Raw genomic sequence first — 23,019 nt, 5'->3', positions numbered from 1 at the left:
TCACGTGGGTGTGTAAATTCGCAACATTTTATGGTGTGGTTTGGAAATTACAGTGCGTTGATAACATTAATGTTTATCAGGGAATGTAAACAAAGGCTTATAGACTGTCATGCTCAAAGTTTGCATGTTTCGCTGCAATCCCATAATTTCTATATATTTAAGATAAGATAAGATAGAATAACTTTATTATCTCGAACTGGAGAAATTTGGTCAGGTGCATTATCACAACATAGACAAGTAAACAACATGGGGACCATAACTGTAAAAGCCAACAACAGCCCCTACAAATATTACGAAGATACAAATGTAAAAAAAAAATATATATATAGTATTCTTAATGTAAAAACAGAAAGAATTAAGAAACATTATTTGAATATAATTATAAACATAGCCTACTATACTGCACATTGATTATAATAGACAGATAAGATAAGAATAAAGATGAATTGCGGAAAACCACAACCAGATAATCAGCACACACCCGCACCGCACCCCCCCACCCACCACCCACCCCACTCACGCGGATAACTTGATTAAACAAGAGTAATAAACATATGTTCTGAAATAAAAGCATTTCACATATTCGCTTTTAAAAACATTGCAATTAATTATTACATCGTAATTATTAAACAGAAATATATTTAGAATATGGACGTTAGCATTAGACATATTCATTGTACATTCATCCTGCATATTGCACATTATTCTTCCTACATATTGCACATTCATTATAACCAATTGTCACGTTTTAAGCTCAGTAAACACACACACACACACACACACACACACACACACACACACACACACACACACCACAACTAGAACAAGGTACAGCCTATCATGCACGGACTTTCACACGTCTCACATGAGAGTGCGCGCGCGCGCGCGCGCGCACACACACACACACACACACACACACACACACACACACACACACACACACACACACACACACACACAGTTCTCAAGAATTTAAAAGGTGGATTGAACGTGGAATAAAAGTCTTCAGAGCTCTGGATTTCAACTTAAAAGTTCTGTAGCGTCGTCCTGATGGCAACAGCTCATAATACTAAAATATGGGTGTCGTCAGTTGCTATCTGCCTGCTTTTTTTAACCACTCGACTTTCATACAGCTCTTGCATACTAGCTTGTTTCACTCCCACAATTTTACTGCATACACTCATGACATCGTTCAAAACACGCTTACTCCTCACTCCCAAACTTCCATACCAGCACATAAATGAAACTGTAAGCACGGACTCGATACAACATCGATAATAACTTTGAAAAATATTGGAATCTATACCAACATTTCTAAGCTTCTGTAAACAAAAAATTCTAGATTGACATTTCTTATGAATGGAATCAACATTTCTGTCAAAAGTCAGCTTATTGTCTAAGATGGTCCCTAAATATCTATATTCATTGACCCTCTCCACTGTTTGACCATCAATAACAAGGTCAGCTACAGGCAAGGGGTCTTTCCGAAAATCTATTAACATTTCTTTTGTTTTCAATACGTTGAGATCCAGATAGTTTCTCTCACACCAGGAACAGAACTTTTTAATTTCACTGAAATAAATAGCATCAGAGTTGGACAGATCTTCAATTGCTGAATCATCAGAATATTTTATGACAGGAGCTTCCTCCGTGCCTCTGCAGTCATTTGTGTACAGTGTAAAAAGAACAGGGGACAGCACTGTACCTTGGGGTGCACCAGTAGAAGTAGATTTTAGAGAAGAGTGGGCAGAATGAAAGCGGACGGACTGAGTTCTATTGAGAAGAAAACTTACTATCCAAAGAGTAAGCTTCGGATCAACATCCATGCCTAGCAGTTTGAGGGCAAGGAGATGAGGTTGTAATGTGTTAAAAGCAGAAGAGAAGTCAACAAAAAGGATACGAACGAAAGATCCCGTGTTATTCAAATGAAGGAAAGCATTATGAAGGAGAGTTAGGATAGCATCGTCAGTACTTCTGTGTGCTTTATAAGCAAACTGAAGAGAGTCAAGCTGATGTTCAGTGAAAGAAAGAAGATGTCGGAGAATAATTTTTTCAAAGCATTTCATCACTACTGAAGTCAGGGCAACAGGACGGTAATCATTTAGTGCGACTGGGTTCTTTTTCTTGGGGATAGGACAGATAGTAGATTTTTTCCAGATGCTGGGGACAGAGCAGTCCTTCAGAGACCAGTTGAAAATGTTACAGAACACGTCACACAACTGGGAAGCACATCTTTTCAGTAATTTTCCGCAGATATTGTCGGGGCCAATTGCCTTCGTGACATTCAGTTTTTAAAATAAAGATTCAACAACTTTTGCATCGATCTCAAAGTCTTCACCTGTGTTCCTATCTTTGATCTTTTCCTGCAACTGTGAGATAGCACTATCCATTTCCCTTCCCAGATCATTCCTTTCAAAGCGACAGTAGAAATCATTCAGTTTATTTGAAAAATCAACCTGTTCATCCTTTTCCATTTTACAAGCTACTGTTTTCCTTTTCGTTTCTCCAGTGATAATTTTTAACCCATCCCATGCATCTGCCATTTTTCCTGTCTGAAACTGTTGCTCTACTTTTGACTTGAATTCCCTCTGTCCCCTTCGTAATTCACCTCTAAGCTTCTTTTGTATCAGTTTCCTATCCTTCTTGTTCCCTGACTGAAATGCTACCTTTTTCTCGTTTAAAATTGTTTTGAGAGACTTTGAGATCCATGGTTTGTTGTTGGGGAAAAGTTTAATTATTTTTGTCGGAATTATCATGTCTTCACAGAAACTGATATAAGATGTAACAACATCAGCTGCTTCATGAACATTCTCACATGGGTCAGTCAACACACTCCAATCAGTACAATCAAAACATCCTCTCAGTTCATCCACACTCTCTGACGTCCAAACTTTCACACTCTTTTTCACAGTCGGCTCTGTCTGTATCTTTTGTCTGTAGGCTGGTATTAAATGAACAACATCATGATCAGATACACCCACTGGTGCAAGGGGAACAGATTTGTAGGCATTAGGAATGTTCCCGTAACACAGATCGATTGTCTTGTCCAGTCGGGTCCAGCAGGTAACATATTGTTTAAAAGGTCAGGCTTTCTTTAAATCACAGTGATTAAAATCTCCAACAATAAAACACGGGGCGTCGGCAGAGATGAGTTGAAGGTCGCGAACAACACCTGCGATCGTCCTTCCTGCACGTGCAGCAGATGCCTGGTCAAAGACTGGGGCGTACACAACAGTCAAGAAAATACGGCCGAACTCACGTGGCAGGTATCGAGGCCTCAGCGACACTGATATGAGTTCAAGTTCCTGTGTACACAGTTGCTTCTTCACACACACATTCGCACTGTCACACCACTTCTCATTGACAAACAGGCACACGCCACCACCCATTTTCTTCCCCACTTTCTTGCAGTCTCTGTCCATTCTGCACGGAGTGTTAAAACCGTCAATCGCAACACATTCATTCGACACTTTCTCACTAAACCAGGTTTCGGTAAAACAAAGCACACACGAGTTCCTAAAATCATTTAAAAATCGACAGTTTGCTCGTACTTCATCTAAATTACAGTTTCTGCCGTTTGGGTTAAGAGATCTGACATTGGATAAAATCATAGATGGCAGTGGGGGCTTAGTTTTATTTTTTCTCAGTCTTCTCTTCACGCCTCCTCTCTTTCCTCTCTTTCGTGCTTTCTTTCTCTCACCTTCTCTTTCATTCTCTTCGTCATCACAAATAAGATCACGAGGTAAAAGTTGCTCAGGAAAAGCGGATGGGTCGCGCACTGACCGTAAACTGAGAAGAAAATCACGGTCGTAATATAAGGCGCCTGTACCTCCTCGCTGTCCGCCATTTAAACCACCCGGTGACACAAAAACACCACAAACAAAAGTCCGGAATACAGCCAGCACCACCACAAACACCCTCACAACTGTCACATGCTTCATCTTTAACACCTTGCACACCACTTTAAAACAATATAAAAGCACAAGGACATACCCTAACGATCAACCCATATTTGTATCTTGTTAAGAATGTCGAACATCGCAAAACAGTTTCAAGATTTAGAAATGGTATGTCACCCCTAAATTCACATTTTTACTATATAAAGACAGAAACAAATGGTGCCATTTTTTCAAGAACACGCTAGAATCAGATCTTCACTTCTTACTTATTATTTCCCAAGTATATTTCTTGACTCAGACCTCAACATGCACGCTCGGGTAATAAACCTGATACGCATAGTCAGTTGTGAACTTCGTTGCATCAACTCTATCCGTCAGTACCTTTCTGTTGAAACTACAACAACTCTTATTTCTGCTTTTGTGCTGTCGCGAATCGACTACTGTAATTCTCTTCTCATAGGCTGTCCACATAATATTCTTCAACGATTTCAAAAACTTCAAAACAGTGCTGCCCGTCTGACAGAGTCCCACGTACTGATCACATTTCTCCTCACCTCCGCAGTTTACATTGGCTCCCCACTGAAGCGAGAATTAAATACAAAGTTGCATGTCTCTGTTATTCTGCTTTTCACTCCGCAGGACGTACATATTTTTCTGACCTTATCAGTGTTTATACTCCCGCAAGAAATCTCCGTTCTTCCTCTGACTGTTACCTTTTGAAACTTCCCCGTGTCAATACAATAACCTATGGTGAACGTTCTTTCTTCTTTGCTGATCCTCACATCTGGAACATCCTTCCTCATCATATCCGTGCATCTCATTCTATTTCTGCTTTTCGCTCATCACTAAAAACTCACCTTTTTAAAACCTGTCTATAAGCACTCTCAGCTTCCTTGTTCTCCAACACCATCCATGTCAGCTCACTTTGGATGTATGAGGAGTGGGAAAGGGAGAGTGTGTTGGGAGGGGGGAGGGGTTTTGAGAAAGAGTGGTCATGAATGATTTATGTAACTTGTAAACATTTTCTTTCGTGTGAAGTGCCCTGAGCTCTTAGAGAGGAAGGGCGCTATATAAATTTACGTTATTATTCTCATTATTATGTATAATGAAATAAGACGTGGATTCATTCCGCCAAAGTGTTCTAGAAATCCATGTATGTTTAAATTCTGCTAACTTGTGTCTAGCTCTAATGAATCCGTTTTAGTTGAGCTGTCTTGTTTTGTTCACAAAGCAGTGAATGTGCGGATGCAAGCTAGAAATATGTAAACATTCCCCTGTACACAGAACATGTCATCACTCATGGGCCAGAGACCTGACATTAAAATACTTTTGACTTTGAATTTGACTATCTGTATCTCTCTCTCTCTCTCTCTTACTCTCCCTCTCTATCTTTCCCCTTCTCTCCATCCCTCCCTCTCTCTCTCTCTCTATTTATCTGTCTATCTCAATCTTGTACGAGTAGGCACATACGCACGCACGCATGTATACACAAGCACACACACACATACATACAATGGGAGACACACGCAGATGAACAGACATACAGAGAGGAGTCAGTAAAACATTGGTTTCTACAATGAATCTGTATGCATCACTGTTTAACACAGGGACTGGCACACATGTAGCTGCTTCCCTCTTGCAGTGGCAAATTGCACCCTGTTTCCTTTGTCGATGCCCATCCACTGACCATCCCATCCTCCACAGCCCTCGATTACTTAATACCTTAACGCCCCATTTTGCACACGAACGACGCCTCAAGGGTGGGCTAATTTGGCACGATTCCACCAGAGGCTCAGGAGGAGACCACTCTGGTGTTAGAACTCTAATGAAGGTCCTTAGTGACAGAGAGGCGACCAGCAGGGGCCATTAGTTGGCAGAAGAGAGAGGTATTGGCTCTGGCGGGGAGGTAGCGTGCAGCCTCCAGGCTAGCCCTGTCAGCTGTTTTTAGAAGTAAATAAATGCCAGTGGCTCTTTGAAAGTTTGAAGAGGCGAGGTCACCCCATTTAGCTGTTCGGCTCCATAGCTTAGGCGGTTTTCCTCGGAAAATAGTACATTGCAATCGTAAACCCACGAAAATCCACTTCTGCCATTGAAGGATGAATATAGATACAAGCAGAAGGTATCACGAGAGTATTCATTATGAAAGCAAAAATAATAAACATACTTAACCATTATGCTGCGCTTCAAGGACATCTGCAAACGTGACTTGATGTCAGTACCGATGGCACTGATTCTTAGGAGGCAGTGGCATTTGACAGATGTCGTGCATACCGGGCTGTCCCGGGTTGGGGACGCACTGAAGAGTCAAGCAGAGGGGAAGGACACAGAACAACTCCTTTCACGTCAAAATGAATATCTTGTAAAATATCTGCTTTTCTGCCGTTTAGATCACCATTTAATGTAAGTATACATCATACAGTTCTGTAAACAATTACTTTGGGTACATAAATGAGCAATAGTTCTCCCCGTTTTAGGAGAATTAGGAAGATTCCCTATTAGCCTGAAAATTATATGTCAAGTTATTGGCTGTTGGATACACATATTAGAGCTTCCTCAAAATTCACTTATATACACAACATATAAATGCATGTATCGTCAAACAAACAAAAATATTCAGTGGCTACTTTTCATAAGAAATGTATTAACTAGCACTGGATTAGATCATGTTTGGAAAAGTCAGTTCACTTTCAGTGTTAAAAGATTAAAGTATGTTATATACAGAAGCTTGAAAATTAATATGTAAAATTTTGGAAACAGAAACAAAACAGTTCATCTGAATCAGAATTTTACGAGAATGTCGTGACAAATTATGAAATTGAACCATATTTGAAAAATACAGCAAATACACAACACAGAAAAGCACTGACTATGTTAAGAATCAGCGCCCATGATGTACAAATCGAACAGGGAAGGTATAAAATACACCTAAAGAACAAAGACTTTTTGATACCTGTAACAGTTTAGAAGACGAGATACACCTTGTAGACAACTGTGTAAAATACAATATTTACGGACATATATTCCTAATCGATATATGTCGTCCAAATGCCAAGCCTAATGAATTGATCCTACTAAACTCTCAAGATCCTGACTCTGGCCATGATAGAGGAGTCCTACCCAGCCAGCTCCTGGACCCATGTATACACGGACGGATCAGCGGAGGAAGCCACACACAACGGAGGCAGTGGTGTCTACGTCAGATTTCCCGATGGAGAGCACAGCAGCATCGCACTCCCTGGAGGAAAGCTCTGTTCCAGTTTCAGAGCTGAAGTCCTGGCCATTAAAACAGCAGCAGAATTCCTCTCCTCCCGTGGAAAGCCCCTTGGCAGCATCTCCATCCTGACTGATTCCATGTCCACACTCCAGGTCCTTGACTTCCCTGATCCTGGTCCACTGATCCAGTCCCTTAAGGCCTCCCTCACAACCCTTACCCAAACAGCCCCAACGACCCTCCAGTGGGTGCCTGCACATGTAGGCCTCCCAGGCAACGAGCGTGCAGACCGCCTTGCTAAGGAAGGAAGCCAGCTCACACAGCCAACCTTTCCTGCCACGTATGAGGAAGCAAAAACTCTCCTCCGCAGCAGATTCCGAAGTGGCTGGGTCATCCTGAACGGAGGCTACCAGGCACACCAGGATCCCATCAGGACACTGGAGAGGAGACACCAGACTACCATCTACCGCCTTTGCACAGGACACTGCGGCCTCCGAGCACACCTGAAGAGGATTGGAGTGGCAGCCACATCCCTATGTGTTTGCGGCCAGCCTGACCAGACCCCATCCCATATTCTCCAAGACTGCCCCCTGTATGAGAAGATGCGGCAGCAGTCCTGGCTTAGGGGTGCTGACCTCAACACCAAGCTCTGGGGGACGGTAGCCGATCTTCACCGGACGTCCGAGTTTGTGGCATCCCTCGGACTTCGACCCTGACTGCGTAGCTGTCGAACGCAAAAGAAAGAAAGAAAGAAAAGATCCTACTAAACGAATTACAGCCAAGGCTGGCAAACTTTGTTCACGAATGTTTCTTTTTTTAATATGCTCATGTTTATGTTTTATTGTGTGTTTTGACAGCGAAATATTCTATTCTGTTCTATTTTGTTCATGCATTTGTCAAGATATATCAGTGGGACCTTTTCAGAATCGCCAACATCATATTAAAGAAAGATTGATATGTCGAATTTTCAGGAGGCAGGTCAGAAAAAAACAACAACAAAAAACAACTGTTAGAAGCAAGGACCAATGTCACTTCTGGACAAACGAGAGTCAAGTCGTGATTTTAGGGACTGTTAAGTTTGTTTGAGACATGGTTGAACTCAGATGTTCCCCATTTCAGCTCTTTAGCTTTTCATTGTTCAGAGCAGACAGAATTCCTTAAGTCTGTCGCAAGTCCAGGGTTGAGCGAGTGTGTCGTTTCTGGTGCGGTGCTACGGAGCGCAGTGGTGATTGGGGTTTACATTCAGATCAAGGCCAACGCAAAGACTGCATTTAATATTTCATCACGACTACTGAAATCGAAATCCTGATGTTATTGTACATGTGTTTGGTGACTTCAGTCATGCCAGATTACGCACCTTTTCAACGAAGTGTTAATAACGTATCACATGCACCAGCGAAACACTGGATTATACCAGAAGCGTATCGTTTAGTGCGACGGGCACCACTCGGTCGATGAGACCACGTCATTCCAGCTTTTTGGCAGAAACTTGAAACTGTAAAACCTGCCAGTCGCACTGTGAAAATACGGTTTTATGAACTTGATAAAGCGGTACAGCCGCTGTTTTGAGGGCACATACTTGTGACTTGTGACACTCTTGGTGAATATGCTGACACAGTTAAGTCCCACATCAGATTCTGTGAAAAACAGGAAATAATTATCATTAAAGTCCTCAACAGGAGGTAGCAGTGCAAGCAGAACCTCAGGAAGGCAGCAGGTCCTGATGTTTTGTTTTGTTTTTTCTGATGTCTCAACTCCTTGTCCAAACAAGTGGCACCAGTTTTCACTGACATCTCCAACCAGTCCTTGTAGCATTGGACAGCACTATCGTGATTAAATCTCAAGTCTGCCATCATTGATCCGTTCCAGAATGACACGCATACATCCTCTTTTCTTGACAGCTACACACCCGTTGCCCTCAACTCGGTCATTATGAAAGATTTTTTTATTAAAGACTTGTGGTTTCATATTTGAAGTCTGTAATACTCTTGGTGAGTCTGTGTATATATGTGTGTTTGGAGAAGTTGGTGATGTGTAACTGTGTATATATGAATATATGTTTATGCGTATGTATCCATTTCTTAATTTTCGTTTTGTTTTTAATACATAAAAAAGATTCCCATTGAAAGGTGTTTTTGTGTTGTTTTTCATTAACTACAGAATCGAAATATCAAGTCACAGATCCGCTTATGGCTAATAGATTTTCTTTTGAACAGATCACAAGTTGTAAAGCGTAATAATTGAAAGTCGCAGAAGACCCGGTCCTTAATTCTCTCGACATTCCGATCAAAGTGGATTCACCAGCTTTAGTGATTAAACTTTTTAGAGTAATGTCATAAAAGAAATTGGCAATTAAAATGGATGTATGGTTAGTTGTATAGCCATTTCTAAACTGTGGACAGAAATGGTGCTTTGACGCACCTCTGTGGCACACGAGCGTTTAGAAGTGCATTGTGATTTTTCTTTCTTTTTTTTTTTCTTTTTTTTTTTTTTAGCAGATGTGGTGTGGCGAATGTCGCATGCTCTCCTTGAAACTGAAACTGTGGAAATTAATTAATTTTCCTATTTTAAGCTAAATTCGGTGTCCACAAACAAAGCATTCACAGAGAAAATGAAATCATTAAAGTTTACCCACCCCCTACCACCCCACCCACCCACTTAAGAAAAGCTTTGAAACAGCAGTGTGACTTGCTGGATACGAGAAGCCGACAGTCTTCGATGTCGATGAGTATGTGAATGATGGTAATAATGTAACATCTATTCAAATGAACAATACGATGTGCAGAAATGGAGATGCATAAGAGTTTCAGAATCAGTAGCTCAAGGAGGCGTCACTGCGTTCGGACAAATCCATATACGCTACACCACATCTGCCAAGCAGATGCCTGACCAGCAGCGTAACCCAACGCGCTTAGTCAGACCATGAGAAAAAAATAATTTAAAATAAATAAATAAATAAATAAATACATTAATTAATTTAATTAAATCAATACATAAATAAATAAAAAAAAATAAAAAAAAATAAAAAAATAAAATGAAATAACTAAACAAAACAAACAAACAAACAAAAAATAATAATAATAAATGAATAAATGCATAAGAATTGATAGAAAATAGAATGGCTGATAAGAAATGATAGAAAATAGAATGGCTGTTCTGCGGAGAAAAAACGGAAGAACGCGCGTTAAGATGTTCCTATTGCCACAAAAAAGTACAACCTCCCAACCTACCAGATTTGTATTTTCGCTAAATCACATGTGTAAACTGTGCAGGGACGTTTTCAGTGATGAAACAGTAGCTGAAAACATACTTTGCAAAGTGATGGATGAGTGATCTCATGATTAAAGATACGAGGGTCATTCAATAAATAAGGTGAATTTTTCGGTATAAGGACTTTTAATACAGATAGAAGCTTACTTTTTTCTTCTTCTTTTCCAACGTAGTCTCCCAGCACTGTCACACACTTTTCCCATCTGTGCACAAGCTTCCGTATTCCCTCAGCGTAAAAATCTTTGGACTGATGTCTCAGCCAGTCGCTCACAACACTTTTGACTTCATCGTCACTTTCAAAGTTCGTGCCTCTCGTGAACGCTTTCAAGGGACCAAACAGGTGAAAGTCTGAAGGGGCAAGGTCTGGGCTGTAAGGGGGATGAGGGAGCAGTTCCCAGCCCAGCTCGTTGGTGGTCTGCACCGTTCGGGCTGCTGTGTGAGGCCTTGCGTTGTCATGATGCAAGATGACTCCTTCTGACTGATGACCCCTGCGTTTGTTCTTTATGTCTTTCTTGACCTGCCTCAGCAGTTCACAGTAGTTGGCACTGTTCACAGTGCTTCCTTTCTCAAGGAATGAAATGGTGATTGGGCCTTGCATATCCCAAAAAAACGGTGAGCATCACCTTCCTCGTAGACCGCTGGGACTTGAACTTCTTCTTCACTGGAGAGCCTACGTGCTTCCACTCCATGGACTGCCGTTTGGACTCAGGCTCATAGTGCCAAACCCATGTCTCGTCACATGTGACCACCTTCTTCAGAAACTCATCACCATCCTTCTCATAGCGGCAGAGACACTGCTGGGACAACTCGACCCTCCTCTGTTTGTGCTCTGGAGTAAGCATCTTTGGCACCCACCGGCAGCTGACCTTCGAGTAGCCAAGGTCATCATGGACAATTTTGTGTGCTGTCCCAACAGATAAGCTCAAAGTCCTTGCAATGTCATCCACTGTCACCCTTCTGTCAGACTGAATGAGGTCATTGACTGATTCGATCACCTCAGGAGACCTCACTTCTGTAGGCCTTCCAGGCCTGTCTTCATCCTCAACACTGCTCCGTCCTTCTTTAAACAATTTAGCCCACTTGTTGACATTTTTTCGGCTGAAACATGTGGCACCATACACAGTTGACATTCTCCTATGAATTTCAACTGGTTTGCACCCTTCAGAAACCAAAAACTTGATAACTGACCGCTGTTCAATCCTGGAGCATGCTTCTTGGTCGGCCATCTTTGTTAATCGCCAAAAACTCTCAAAGTTTTTTTTAATCTGCAAAACAAATTAAATCCATGTGAAAAAGAAGTAAAACAAAAAAACAAAAAACAAAAAAACAAAAAGTAAGCTTCTATCTGTATTAGAAGTCCTTATACCGAAAAATTCACCTTATTTATTGAATGACCCTCGTAACTGGAAAGACTCAAGAGTCATTCATTTGTACTGAGGTTGAAAGTCAAGATAAATAGGTAACCTCAAAGTCAAGATAAATAGGTAACTGGGATTGGAACACCCAAAGGCAAAATGTTTCTTTTCCGTGTCCCCTTAGGGCATTGAAACGTTAAATAGATTTATCTTTTACACATACCATACAAGCCAAAAAAAATTTATGTTAAAAAAATGTCCGCTCATGCAAACATGCAAGTATTTTTTTCCTTAGCAGTTGACAACATTCTTGTCTAAACCAACAAAGTTTTATCGAAAAGAACTACAAGTAGAAGTAAGGGGAATTTAATGGAGTTTGGGTGGGTTCCACAATATCTAGATAACCATTTTTGTCAATAAATGACACGCAAACAAATAGTGAAACTCATCTGCAATGTCGTTTGCGGAGCATTTATCACATATTCTTTCATTTCTGGGTACATTGTCGAAACGTTGCCTATTAACTGGCAAATCATTACTCGTTAACTTAAGTGAATTACCCAGTTATTTGGTAGCACTGTAAAATAAGTATCTTAACCAAAGTTTGGCTAAAAGATCCTGTCATTGAGAAACATAGTATCGTTATTCATATGTCTATACCAATCTTGCAGACACACAAAAACTTATCTTTTAATTAGCACTTAACCTTCACTTTGAACAACGTGGGATGTACTTCAAGACCGTGCTTGTTTAACCAGAAACTACTCATGCAATTTCATTCAATATATTGTGAATACCTTTCAGGTATTGGTTCTGATGTATGTTGGTGATACATAAATTGAAGAGACATTTGTAAACAACCGAAGGTAGTTTTGAAGTACATAGGTTTGTAACGAGCTTAAACCAAGTTGCTAGCAATATGTTGTTGTTGTTTTTACAGAGACAGATACAAGGAACATACCAGTTTCACCAAATACCAAAAAGGATGGGTTGGACTGTCTGAGTTTCAGAACAATGTAGTTTGTAGAATTTCAATTGCAATTTTTCCACAGTATCAGATATATCAAAACCCCAAATTTTACAACCTAATGTAAGTACAGAAAGAACTGTTTCATCAAATAAGTCAATAATTAGGTCAACAGGAAGTTTTAATTGGTTAGTTTTCCTCTGACGTGCAAACGCTGCTCTCGATGCACGGTCGTGTAAGTCACGCTGGGCAACTTGCATTCTGTATTGTAATTAAGCGCCTTGCTTTTAAAAGCAGTGAAACACTGGGGCGATCTTTTCACATCGTCAAAGGAAACCGTTCTCCAGGATCTCGTTCCCTGCCTGAATAAAGAACAAGAAAGTAGGGGGTCCAAGGGACGGGTGTTTTTATCTGCCTTCTGCTTGGAAGAACTACACGTTGAAGTCGCACGGGAGCGTGGTGGAAGAACAAGTTCTGTGCTCCTTTTTTCCCCGTTTGGCCATTCACACACCTTAGATGATGTTGCAACATAGCACGCTCATCAAAGTGGATCCTGCAAATCGTCTGTTGTGCGTCCCTCCGGGAAAGTGGATTTGGCAACGAAAATGGAAGTCCCTTGTCCACAGAGAGATAGACAGACAGATAGACAGACTGCGACAAAGACAGAGACTGACACTGGCAGTGATTGTGTTTGTGAATTCATTGACCCATACACAAATCACATAAATGTGTGGGGCAGTGATTATGGGGGATGGAGAAGGGGTTAGGTCAAATTAATACACGTTGTTCAAAGATTCGTTCTTCTTCACAATTTTTCTCACAAACCATGTCGACTTGAAAAACTGGGGCAGCCATGGGGCTATATTCAGTATAAGCACCGTTTATAACATTTACGTGAAAATAAGAATCACTAGTATTGTGAAGGAGTGATGAAGGTGGGATTCAAGGGTGTTTAAAAGATACCAGTGTTTTGAAACACACCTTACATAGTATTCACATTACCGTTATTCAGATCTTCTCTTAAGTACTTGTGCCTGAGGTCAGAGTGGGCATTCGAGGAGAAAGTTCATTTTCAAGACTGAGAGACAGACAGACAGAGTACAATATGATACAATATAATACAATGTGATACATTCTGCTTGTTCGGCAGTACATGAATCTAAGCTGTGTTTATAGAAATTGATCATTCGACAAAAAAGTAGAATGCGTAGTGGGTTTTAGCCACACTTAAAAATACAAACTTTTTTCTCATTATCCTATATAACTTATTTCTAAACAGGAAATATTTGCCATCATCAACACTCTGTACACACAAAGAGCATGGAGAATCTGTGGATGTTTCAAATAGAAACTATCTCTCTTCTTTTTTCTTTTTTTTTTTTTTTTTTTTTTTTTGGTCATTCAAGTAAAATATTATCTGCCAAAATCTTACAAACATGAATCGATGCCATTTATCTGTGATAACTGTTACATTTCCCCGTATAGATAGATATATATATCTGTCGGGGAAGGCCGAGACCAGTACTAGGTGGCCTTTTTGCGGTCAGTGCAGTATGGAGATTTTTTTTTTTTTTTTTTTTTTTTTTTTTTTAGAGTTAGCGGAACAATTCGTGGATTAAACTGAGGGTCAATATCTTGCCTAATTTTGTGATAAAAATAAATGGCAAAACTTTCGTAGGATAACTCATAGTTTGGTTCATAGCTGACCAACTGACACGGGGCGAACTTCATGCCGAAGTAAGTTAGCCACGGGTAGCCACAAGCAGAAACGACGATTGCTGGGAAGCAGGCAGGCTTCAGGGCAGGGTGCAGTACAACAGTACAGATCTTCAATTTCTGAATACTGCGCAAGAGGTATCTCCAATACGGGCAAGATCTCTACCACGACTATGTGGACCTCGAGAAGACATTTGACAAGGCACAGGATGTTGTCTTATGGTCGACCATGAGACTGAAAAACATCAACATCAACCTCAGAGACCACCTATACAAAAAGGCAACCAGTCTATATTCAATAGCAAAATAGGGGACTGTTTCAGGACAACAGTCGGGGTCAGACAAAGTTGTCTGCTATTATGTACTCTCTTTAACATCTTCCTCGAGAAACTCATGACCAGCGCTTTGGAATAGTCAGCATCGGAGGCAGATCATTCACGAACTTACGTTTTGCCGACAATATCAACAGCCTAGCAGGGAAAAAAGAGGAGTCAACAAGATTGAGGGAACACCTGGACAAGGCCTCTGCAGCCTATGCATGGAGATCATTCCAGACAAGACCACGCTGATGACTTACAACACCTACGGCAATAGCACTGACGTCAGTCAGTGGCAAGAAATTGAAAACAGCTCAAAGTTTAAAGTGCCTGGGATTAGTAGTAACAGACTAGGGATCAAAGCCTGAAATGTTGTCCAGGATTTTCAACAAAAGCACTGACAAAACTGACCATTTGTAGCAAAATGAACATTGCACCCAGCTATAAAATCAGACTGATGCGCTCCTTGGTCTTCTCGAAATTCCTGCATGCCTGTGACACATGGAGAAGTGGATGGAGGCCACAGAGATGAGATTAAATGCTTCCGAAAAATCCTCGTGATCTCCAACAGATATCAATGAAAAAGTAAGAAACGGGGTCAGGCAAACCATCGGATCTAATCTCCTAACCACAATGAAGAAGCGAAAATTGAAGTGATATGGGCACGTCTCACGAACAGCAGGACTTGCCAAGACAATCCTGCAAGGCACAGTCCTAGAAAGGAAAAAGAAAGGCCGACAGGAAAAAAGATATGGGCTGAAAATATCCCAGAATAAACAGGCTTTAGGCTGAGAATCACACTGAAAGAGACAAGGAACGGGAAGAAATTGAGAGAAATGGTTGCCTGGTCATCAGTGGTGAACCTTCCGATCACAAGACCAGAAACTGGAAGAAAAAGAAGAAGAAAAAGACAATGGTGATGATGACGATGGTGGTGGTGGTAGTGGTAACAAAGACGAGGAAGAAGAATCATGTCCTTGTGATCAGAAAAGAAAACTAAGAAACATGTCCTTGTGATCAGAAAAGAAAACTAAGAAACATGTCCTTGTGATCAGAAAAGAAAACTAAGAATCATGTCCTTGTGATCAGAAAAGAAAACAATACTTTGGAATTTGTGACTGAAAAAACGAAAAGGAGAAATATAAGTCCTGATTACAATTCATTAGAATTCCCCTTTTATTTATAATAACAATAATAATAATAATAATGGTATTTATATGACGCTGAATCTTGTGCAGACAAATCTAAGTGCTTTCACACCAGTCATTCACACACATGCATAACTCTAAAACTGAAGAAACTGAAGACAGGGAAGAGGTAGGGGAGGGAGGCTATCTTGTGAAGAGGTGGGTTTTAAGGCCAGACTTGAAAGAGCTGAGTGCGGAGACCTGACGAAGCGAAAGAGGTAGTTCATTCCTAATACAAGGTCCAGAGACAAAGAAAGAACGCCGTCCAACAGTGGAGTGTTTGAATCTGGGTATTCGAAGCAGATCGTAGAGAGCGAGATGGAGTGTAAAGGTGAAGGCAGCCACAAAGATTGGAAGGGACAGATTTGTGATTACATTTATAACATAGAGTGCTGATCTTATACTTTATTCTGTGTGAGACAGGGAGCCAATGGAGATGTTGCAAAAGAGGAGTTATGTACTCAGATCTTTTCTTTCTGAGGACGAGTCGGGCAGCAGAGTTTTGTATGCGCTGAAGGGACTGAATGGATGAAGCAGGCAAACCAGACAATATGGAGTTACAGTAGTCAAGGCGAGAGAGAATGAGAGAAACGACAAGTCTAGATGTAGCGAGTTTTTGTTTAGTTCCTATGATCATTGCTTCGGTTTTGTCTGCGTTCAATGTAATTTATTTAGAGTCATCCCGTGTTGAATGTCCAGGAAGCATTTAGATGTTTCTTGCAAGAGCGAAGACAATTTTTCAGGGGTATCACTCTTCTGAAGTTGAGTGTGATCAGCAGAGGAATGATGACTAACATTGTGGTGGTTGATAATTTCAGCGAGAGGAGCAGTGTACAGTGTGAAGAGAACTGGGCCTAAAACAGATCCCTGTGGGACTCCGTGTTTGATTTTAACAGGTTCCATTTTAACTGGAAGTTATCGATGATGACAGACTGGAATCGATCAGTGAGATAAGATTTGTTTTCTGTCATCCATTTTTTCACAACTGTGACACTGTCTTGGAGAGTTTGAATAAGATGTTCATGATTTGGAGGGGAATCAGAATGTTTAAGCAAATTAAATAACCCATAGGCGCATTTGTCACTGCCTGACCAGAAGGAAATGAAAAAAATGGAAAACAAATAACGTTTTAGTGTTTATTGGGTAACAGCAGATTATAAATGGAGTCTTCGACAGAGTCACAATTGTTACAAATGTAAACTGAGCTTTTCTCAATGCCCGTGCATTGAACGTAGGCCAAGTCGTTATACTAGATCACGATATTCTTCTTTCACGTTTAAATCAAACTTTTTTAAATTACAAGCACTGCCACCTGAACTGTTTTCATTCGAACAGTGTTCTTGTCATTTGACAAAAACCAGTCTCATCAACATTCTGATAAATCAGTGTATTATCAAGGCAGAATTTGCAGGCCCACCTATATGGGGCAAGTCGGCTGTAGGGACCAACGTTCCCCATGGCAAATGATCCAACTTGCCCCATCACAGACATATTCATTTTGAGGGATAACATTTACCACTGTCACCGTGTAGAGCAGAAGTGTCACTCCTCATGAATATCTTTAACATACATGTTTTGTTGACAACTGCGTATGTCTGATTCATACCATTTATTAGCTCTGAAAACAATTTGAAACAAATTTTCCAAAAAATTACTATCAGTGTCAAATTTCTTCTTTTTTCAGCACTCAACGCACCAGCTTGCAACACACAGGCGGCAGATTTTCATAGCAAGAATAGCAGGCCATAATGTGACTTTGTCATTTGACCAAAATGATTGAAAACTACAAAGACTTCAAATAAAAGCCAAAGGTCCGACTTAGCCTGGAGGCCGATAGCCCCAGTTTCCTCCGAAGGAAATGATCATGCTCTCTTGGGTACCTGGTTGTGCATAACTTTATCTCACACTCATTGGATGCTATTCAGCCAGATGTTAAGCTTTTATTTCTTCACTCTAGCCAGAGGAAGCTGTACTCCAGTTCGGTGGCACTACATCCATGCCCACCCCACTGTTTCCACTTTAAGAAGATCTTGAAGCCCTCACAAACAGTTTCAACAAAATGATGACAAAAACAGCAACATAGGTCCTGGGGATATGCCGATGGAAATCCAATGCTCAAAATCATTCTGAACAGATTACAGCCGCAAGCAGATACCATCATTGCTGGAGAACAGACTGGATTCCGCAAAGGCAGGAGTACCGTTGAACCTGCGTACCCTCTGCAGAAAACACCTACAACACCAGAGGGAACTCTACCACGTCTTCATAGACTTCAAGAAGGTGTTTGACAGAGTCTGGCTGGAAGTACTATGGGCCACAAAGACAAAATAAAATAATAATAATGAAATTGGACAAAATATTATCAGGACCATCCAGCAACTGTATTCCAAGGCGACAATAACTTTTCATGTTTGACACAAGGAGGCCACACACCAAAGGTGACCTTGCACATGTGCTGAGTCATTTTAGAAGAGTTCGTTAGTGGTTATTCTGATTCGCCTTACGCAAGACTCGCTTTTCTTCTTTCTTCTTCTCTTCTCTTCCTAAACCCCGTGAAGAGTCATTGGGGCGGCGCACAGAACTGTTCACAAGATTTCTTCAGGTCTTTCGGTTTGTGTGTCAAAGCCTGGTCTCTGCAAATGCTTTCCCTTCCATTCTGCATTTTTCTTTCATCTTCGTCTTCTTCCGGGTCCTCACTTTAGCCATCATCATAAACTTTGGAAAAGTCTATCTTATTGATTGAATGACTGATGCGGCAATTTATTGATTGACACGGTGGATGGAAATTTGTAGTTACTTGCTTGCTTAATTGCTTGACTTTTTCTCACGTTTATTGATCAATTTATTAATATAACTCACGCCTTTTTTCAGATACCGGAAGTTGGCATGAACAAGTACGGATACAGCTATCTGTTAGGAACTTTGGTAAGTCTGTTGTAATACTCTGGCAGATAAATTATCGTGTTTTTTCTTTGTCTTTTTGTTGGGGTTTTTGTGTGTGTGTGTGTTGTTGTTTTCAATCTGTTTCAATCTTCACAGCCACCCCCTCTACCTTCTCGCCCTGTGTCCTACCTCTTGTGTCCGTCTTTCTGTCTGTACGGTTGGTTTTCTAATTTACAATGCTGTAAGAGATATTTTCAGATAGAAAACTTGCAAAATTAGCTAATTGTCACTTTGAAGGATATCTTATCCCATGTTCCTGACATTTACATCCCTTGTCGTTCTTCCAGTTCTTCTGGGGTATTCCTTCAGTCTCTATCAAAATATTTGGTCAAAGACAACTAGAAAGCTCATCTGGATCTCCGTCACTCACCTTGTCAGCAAATTTTTAAACATGAACTACACGTGAAACTGAAAACGGTCATCTTTCATCTGTCTGCATTTTCCCCAATGAAGTCTACATGTGGTGTGTGGGTGGATGTGTGGGGGGATTGGGGGGGAGGAGCGTTGTGTGTGTGTACGGGTATGTGTGTGTGTGTGTGTGTGTGTGTGTGTGTGTGTGTGTGTGTAAAGCATGTTTGATACTTCTGAAGCAAAAATCACTTTTGTATTCATGTAAGCTGGGTTCCTGAATGACTGTCATGTGTACAGATAGTTGACGTATATCAAACGTTACATGGTCTCTAATTATGTGTTGCTGTATGTCCTCAACAATATACAACTGTATGTGGATCGTTCTTAGTGAGGCGCACAAAGCCTGGTTTATGCCATGAATATCGCATATATAATATTATATATATATATATATATCATACATTTTTTCTTTCTATATAACCACACTGGACAGACCAACGAAAAAGGATGGGTTATCAAACCACCATCATCATCATGGTTCTTTAAAATGATAATAGTAATAACAACAATACTGACAATAATAGCACGAATATTAATTCAGTTTCATTATGTGTCAGGACTTCCAGCGTTTGAATCTGTCGCGGTTTCGACACGGTGGGGTGAACGTGACAGGCTTTCAGTTGCTGGACGAACAGCAAGACTCTGTTAAGGATCTGCGACGTACATTGCTGCACAGGGGTGATGAGGATGTCCATCCTTTGCCGGTAAACCACAGGACATACACAGAGAGACTGAGACGTGAGAGAATCACACAAACTGGATCGTCTCTGCAGAATCTTTATTGAACTTATTTAGTTTGATATCATTCAGAGCACACTTTGTTTCAATTGTACATATATTATTGAAACCCCTTTTTTTTTTCTTTTTCTTTTTTTTCTCAAGGCCTGACTAAGCGCGTTGGGTTAGGCTGCTGGTCAGGCATCTGCTTGGCAGATGTGGTGTAGCGTATGTGGTTTTGTCCGAACGCAGTGACGCCTCCTTGGGCTACTGAAACTGAAACTGAAACTATTGAAATTATAAAAAAAACCTGAATGCACTCAAACATTAGTCTGGATCAAATGGAGCTGTTTTGATGATAACACATTAGGTCTACTTTTTCATAATCATTCTAATTGTTTCTTCACTTATCTCTTCTCTCTTGTCTGTCCGTCTCTGTCTCTTTCTCTGTGTTTCTGCCTTTCTGTCTGTTTGCCAGTCTCTCTCTCTCTCTCTCTCTCTCTCTCTCTCTCTCTCTGTGTCTCCCTCTCTCTTTCTCCTTCCCTCTCTCTTTGACACCAAACAGAATCGCACAGACCAAAACATGTAGACATGACAGTCTGCTTCTTGTGTGTGTAACTGTGTATTCTGAACTGAATGTGTGTGTGTGAGTGAGTGCGCGCGCGCGCGCGCGCGTGTGTGTGTGTGTGTGTGTGTGTGTGTGTGTTTAATCTGTTCTAGTCCAGTCACTGACTCAGTTTCATTCTCCCTTATATTCTCCCCTCTGTCTTTCAGGTGACGGCAGCGTTGACAGTGGACGCCCTCAGGCTGATAGAAAGCGGTGTGGCCGGTATGTTGGAAGACGACCCAGACGTGTTCAGATGGATCTTCCGACGACGTGTCGTCTACAACTACAACCGCACGCGGGGTATACCCTGCACCACTCGTCCTCCTGTACCATGGATGCATGGAACGAACATCCTAAACAAGATCAAACAGGTGAAAAAGATACACAAGGACTCAAAGACCTCTGTGAAAGCAATTGAGATTCCTCTCTTTGCTCACCCTATGAGCGACTGTCACTTCTTTTGCGTTTGCTGAGAAATCGCTTGTCACACTACTGCTGCTACTTTAATCCCTTTCATATTGCATACACATGCAGAAAATTAAACACATATTAAAGACACAATATTCTATGTCATTGATTTTGGAAGTACAAATATACTCAACAAAACCAGCAAGCACATCACCGAAGAGACAATAATGGTCAGAAAAATTACAATTGATAACAAATGGAAAGCAGAGGGAGATAAGTGCTTCTGGGATAGATAGGTCTGTGCAATGAAGGTTCAGAGGTTTATCTACATAATCAATTAACATTGCTTCATGAAAAGCGCAGCTAGGTCTTTAAGGTTTTCTATTCCTATAAAAAAGATGAAACCGTGAACGTAGGCCTATATTTGAATGTTAATCAGGTGACATTAATGTTTGCTTGGGTATTTTATATCTGATTGCTTAAATATTCAAGGAGTTTGGAAGCACAATCACAAAGTGGATTATTTTGGAGAAGGTTAGAGAGTTCATAAATTAACAGTCCCATGGCTACTCCTCCAAGAGGAGACATTTCTTTCGAACAAAAGTGCACTTCTGGTAATTATTTCTTCTGTAATTCACGCGTTTTAGAACCAGGTAAGCTTTTCTGTATCGTCTATATTATTGCGTTTGTTATTTCATCGTCTCTTCCTGCGTCTGCAATTGGTACCAGAGGTCTTGTTTGGACACCCTGTGTAATGTTAAAGGAAAAATTAACTTTTGGCTCAACTGCAGACTCAATCCTTACGGTATTGTTAGTTTTGTTTTTCGTTTCGTTTTGCAGAAACCGCCCCAAGGACTGTCTGGCAGCTTGACATTTCATGATGATGGTTCGAGAAAAGACTACACTCTGCATGTGTATTCCATGGCGCTGGACAAAGGAATCAAAAAGGTTAGTATAGCTTCCGGAAGGACAGACAGACAGGCACACAGACACACAGAAGTGGGTGAACAGAAGTGGAAGTCGGGAGTGGATAGATAGAAGGATATGTGGGGGTGGGGTGGGTGGGGGGGATGCATGCATGCGCGATGTGTGAATGTGTGTATGCTATCCAGGTAGCGAAATATATTTTTTTAAGAAAAAAGAAAAGAGAACAAGTAGTATAATTTGGCATTGGAACAGTTTGAAGATTATCGGACAATATTCGCATGTCCAGAGGAAATTAAGAATTTCATATACATTGGTTTGCTGTTCTTGTTGTTGTTTTTGGTTTTCTCTTCTTTTTTTCTGACATTATTTCGGGTTTTTTGTTATTTTTTTTCTTTTTAACACTGTTTTAATTTTCCAATTTGCTAAAACATAGAAATTTAACGTAAACACTTACATAGGAAGTGGGTGGGGAATGAATAAAATGGACGAAAGACGTAAAAAAAAAAAAAAAAGAAAACAAAAGAAGAAAGTGCAACATACAAACATTATATTCTGATGGAAAAACTACTATGCATAAATCATTGGAAATTGTCATCAATTGGAGAGAAACATCTATTTCACTTTAACTGTATCTTTTGTGTATATTTCAACACACGTAGGCTACTTTCTTCACCAACATTGCTTTATTTAAGTTGATTTTTTTGCACATATTGAAAAATGGTTTTCTATCTGTGTGTACAAACAACAGACCGTTCGCAATTAGCATATTATCTCATGCATAATTCTTGGAGTCTTGGGATTATGATTTGCTTCGCCTTTAATGGAAAGGATAAAACAAACAGATACGCTTTCATATAAAGGTAAGTGTGTCACCATTTCTTCTTGAAGATGTATGTTGCACATGCAACCATAGCAATATATTCTTCTATTTTGTATCTTGAGAGAATATGAGTGAATGTTTGGGAGGCATTTATCTAATTTACATTTATGTATATACATCTTCCCTAGGAGGATGAACAAATGAAAAACTGAGCCCGTAATTATATCAGAGTGGAAACCAAAGATTATGATATTTTCATTGAAA

The 23,019-nt window shown here is 40.5% G+C and overlaps 1 protein-coding gene across 1 annotated transcript in view; it reads left to right on the top strand.

Annotated features, from left to right (window-relative positions):
- LOC143298660 (glutamate receptor 3-like) overlaps positions 1-23,019 on the top strand; it is a 148,369-nt gene that overhangs the window by 61,548 nt on the left and 63,802 nt on the right. Inside the window, exons 5-8 of the mRNA XM_076611544.1 lie at positions 18,794-18,847; positions 19,834-19,980; positions 20,768-20,971; positions 21,849-21,956. Of these exons, the coding sequence (XP_076467659.1) occupies positions 18,794-18,847; positions 19,834-19,980; positions 20,768-20,971; positions 21,849-21,956 (513 nt within the window). The remainder of the gene's footprint in view (positions 1-18,793; positions 18,848-19,833; positions 19,981-20,767; positions 20,972-21,848; positions 21,957-23,019) is intronic.

Source organism: Babylonia areolata, chromosome 24 (assembly GCF_041734735.1).
Source record: "Babylonia areolata isolate BAREFJ2019XMU chromosome 24, ASM4173473v1, whole genome shotgun sequence".
Lineage (NCBI taxonomy): Eukaryota > Metazoa > Mollusca > Gastropoda > Neogastropoda > Buccinidae > Babylonia > Babylonia areolata.
This window is presented reverse-complemented; position numbering and strand designations above follow the sequence as displayed.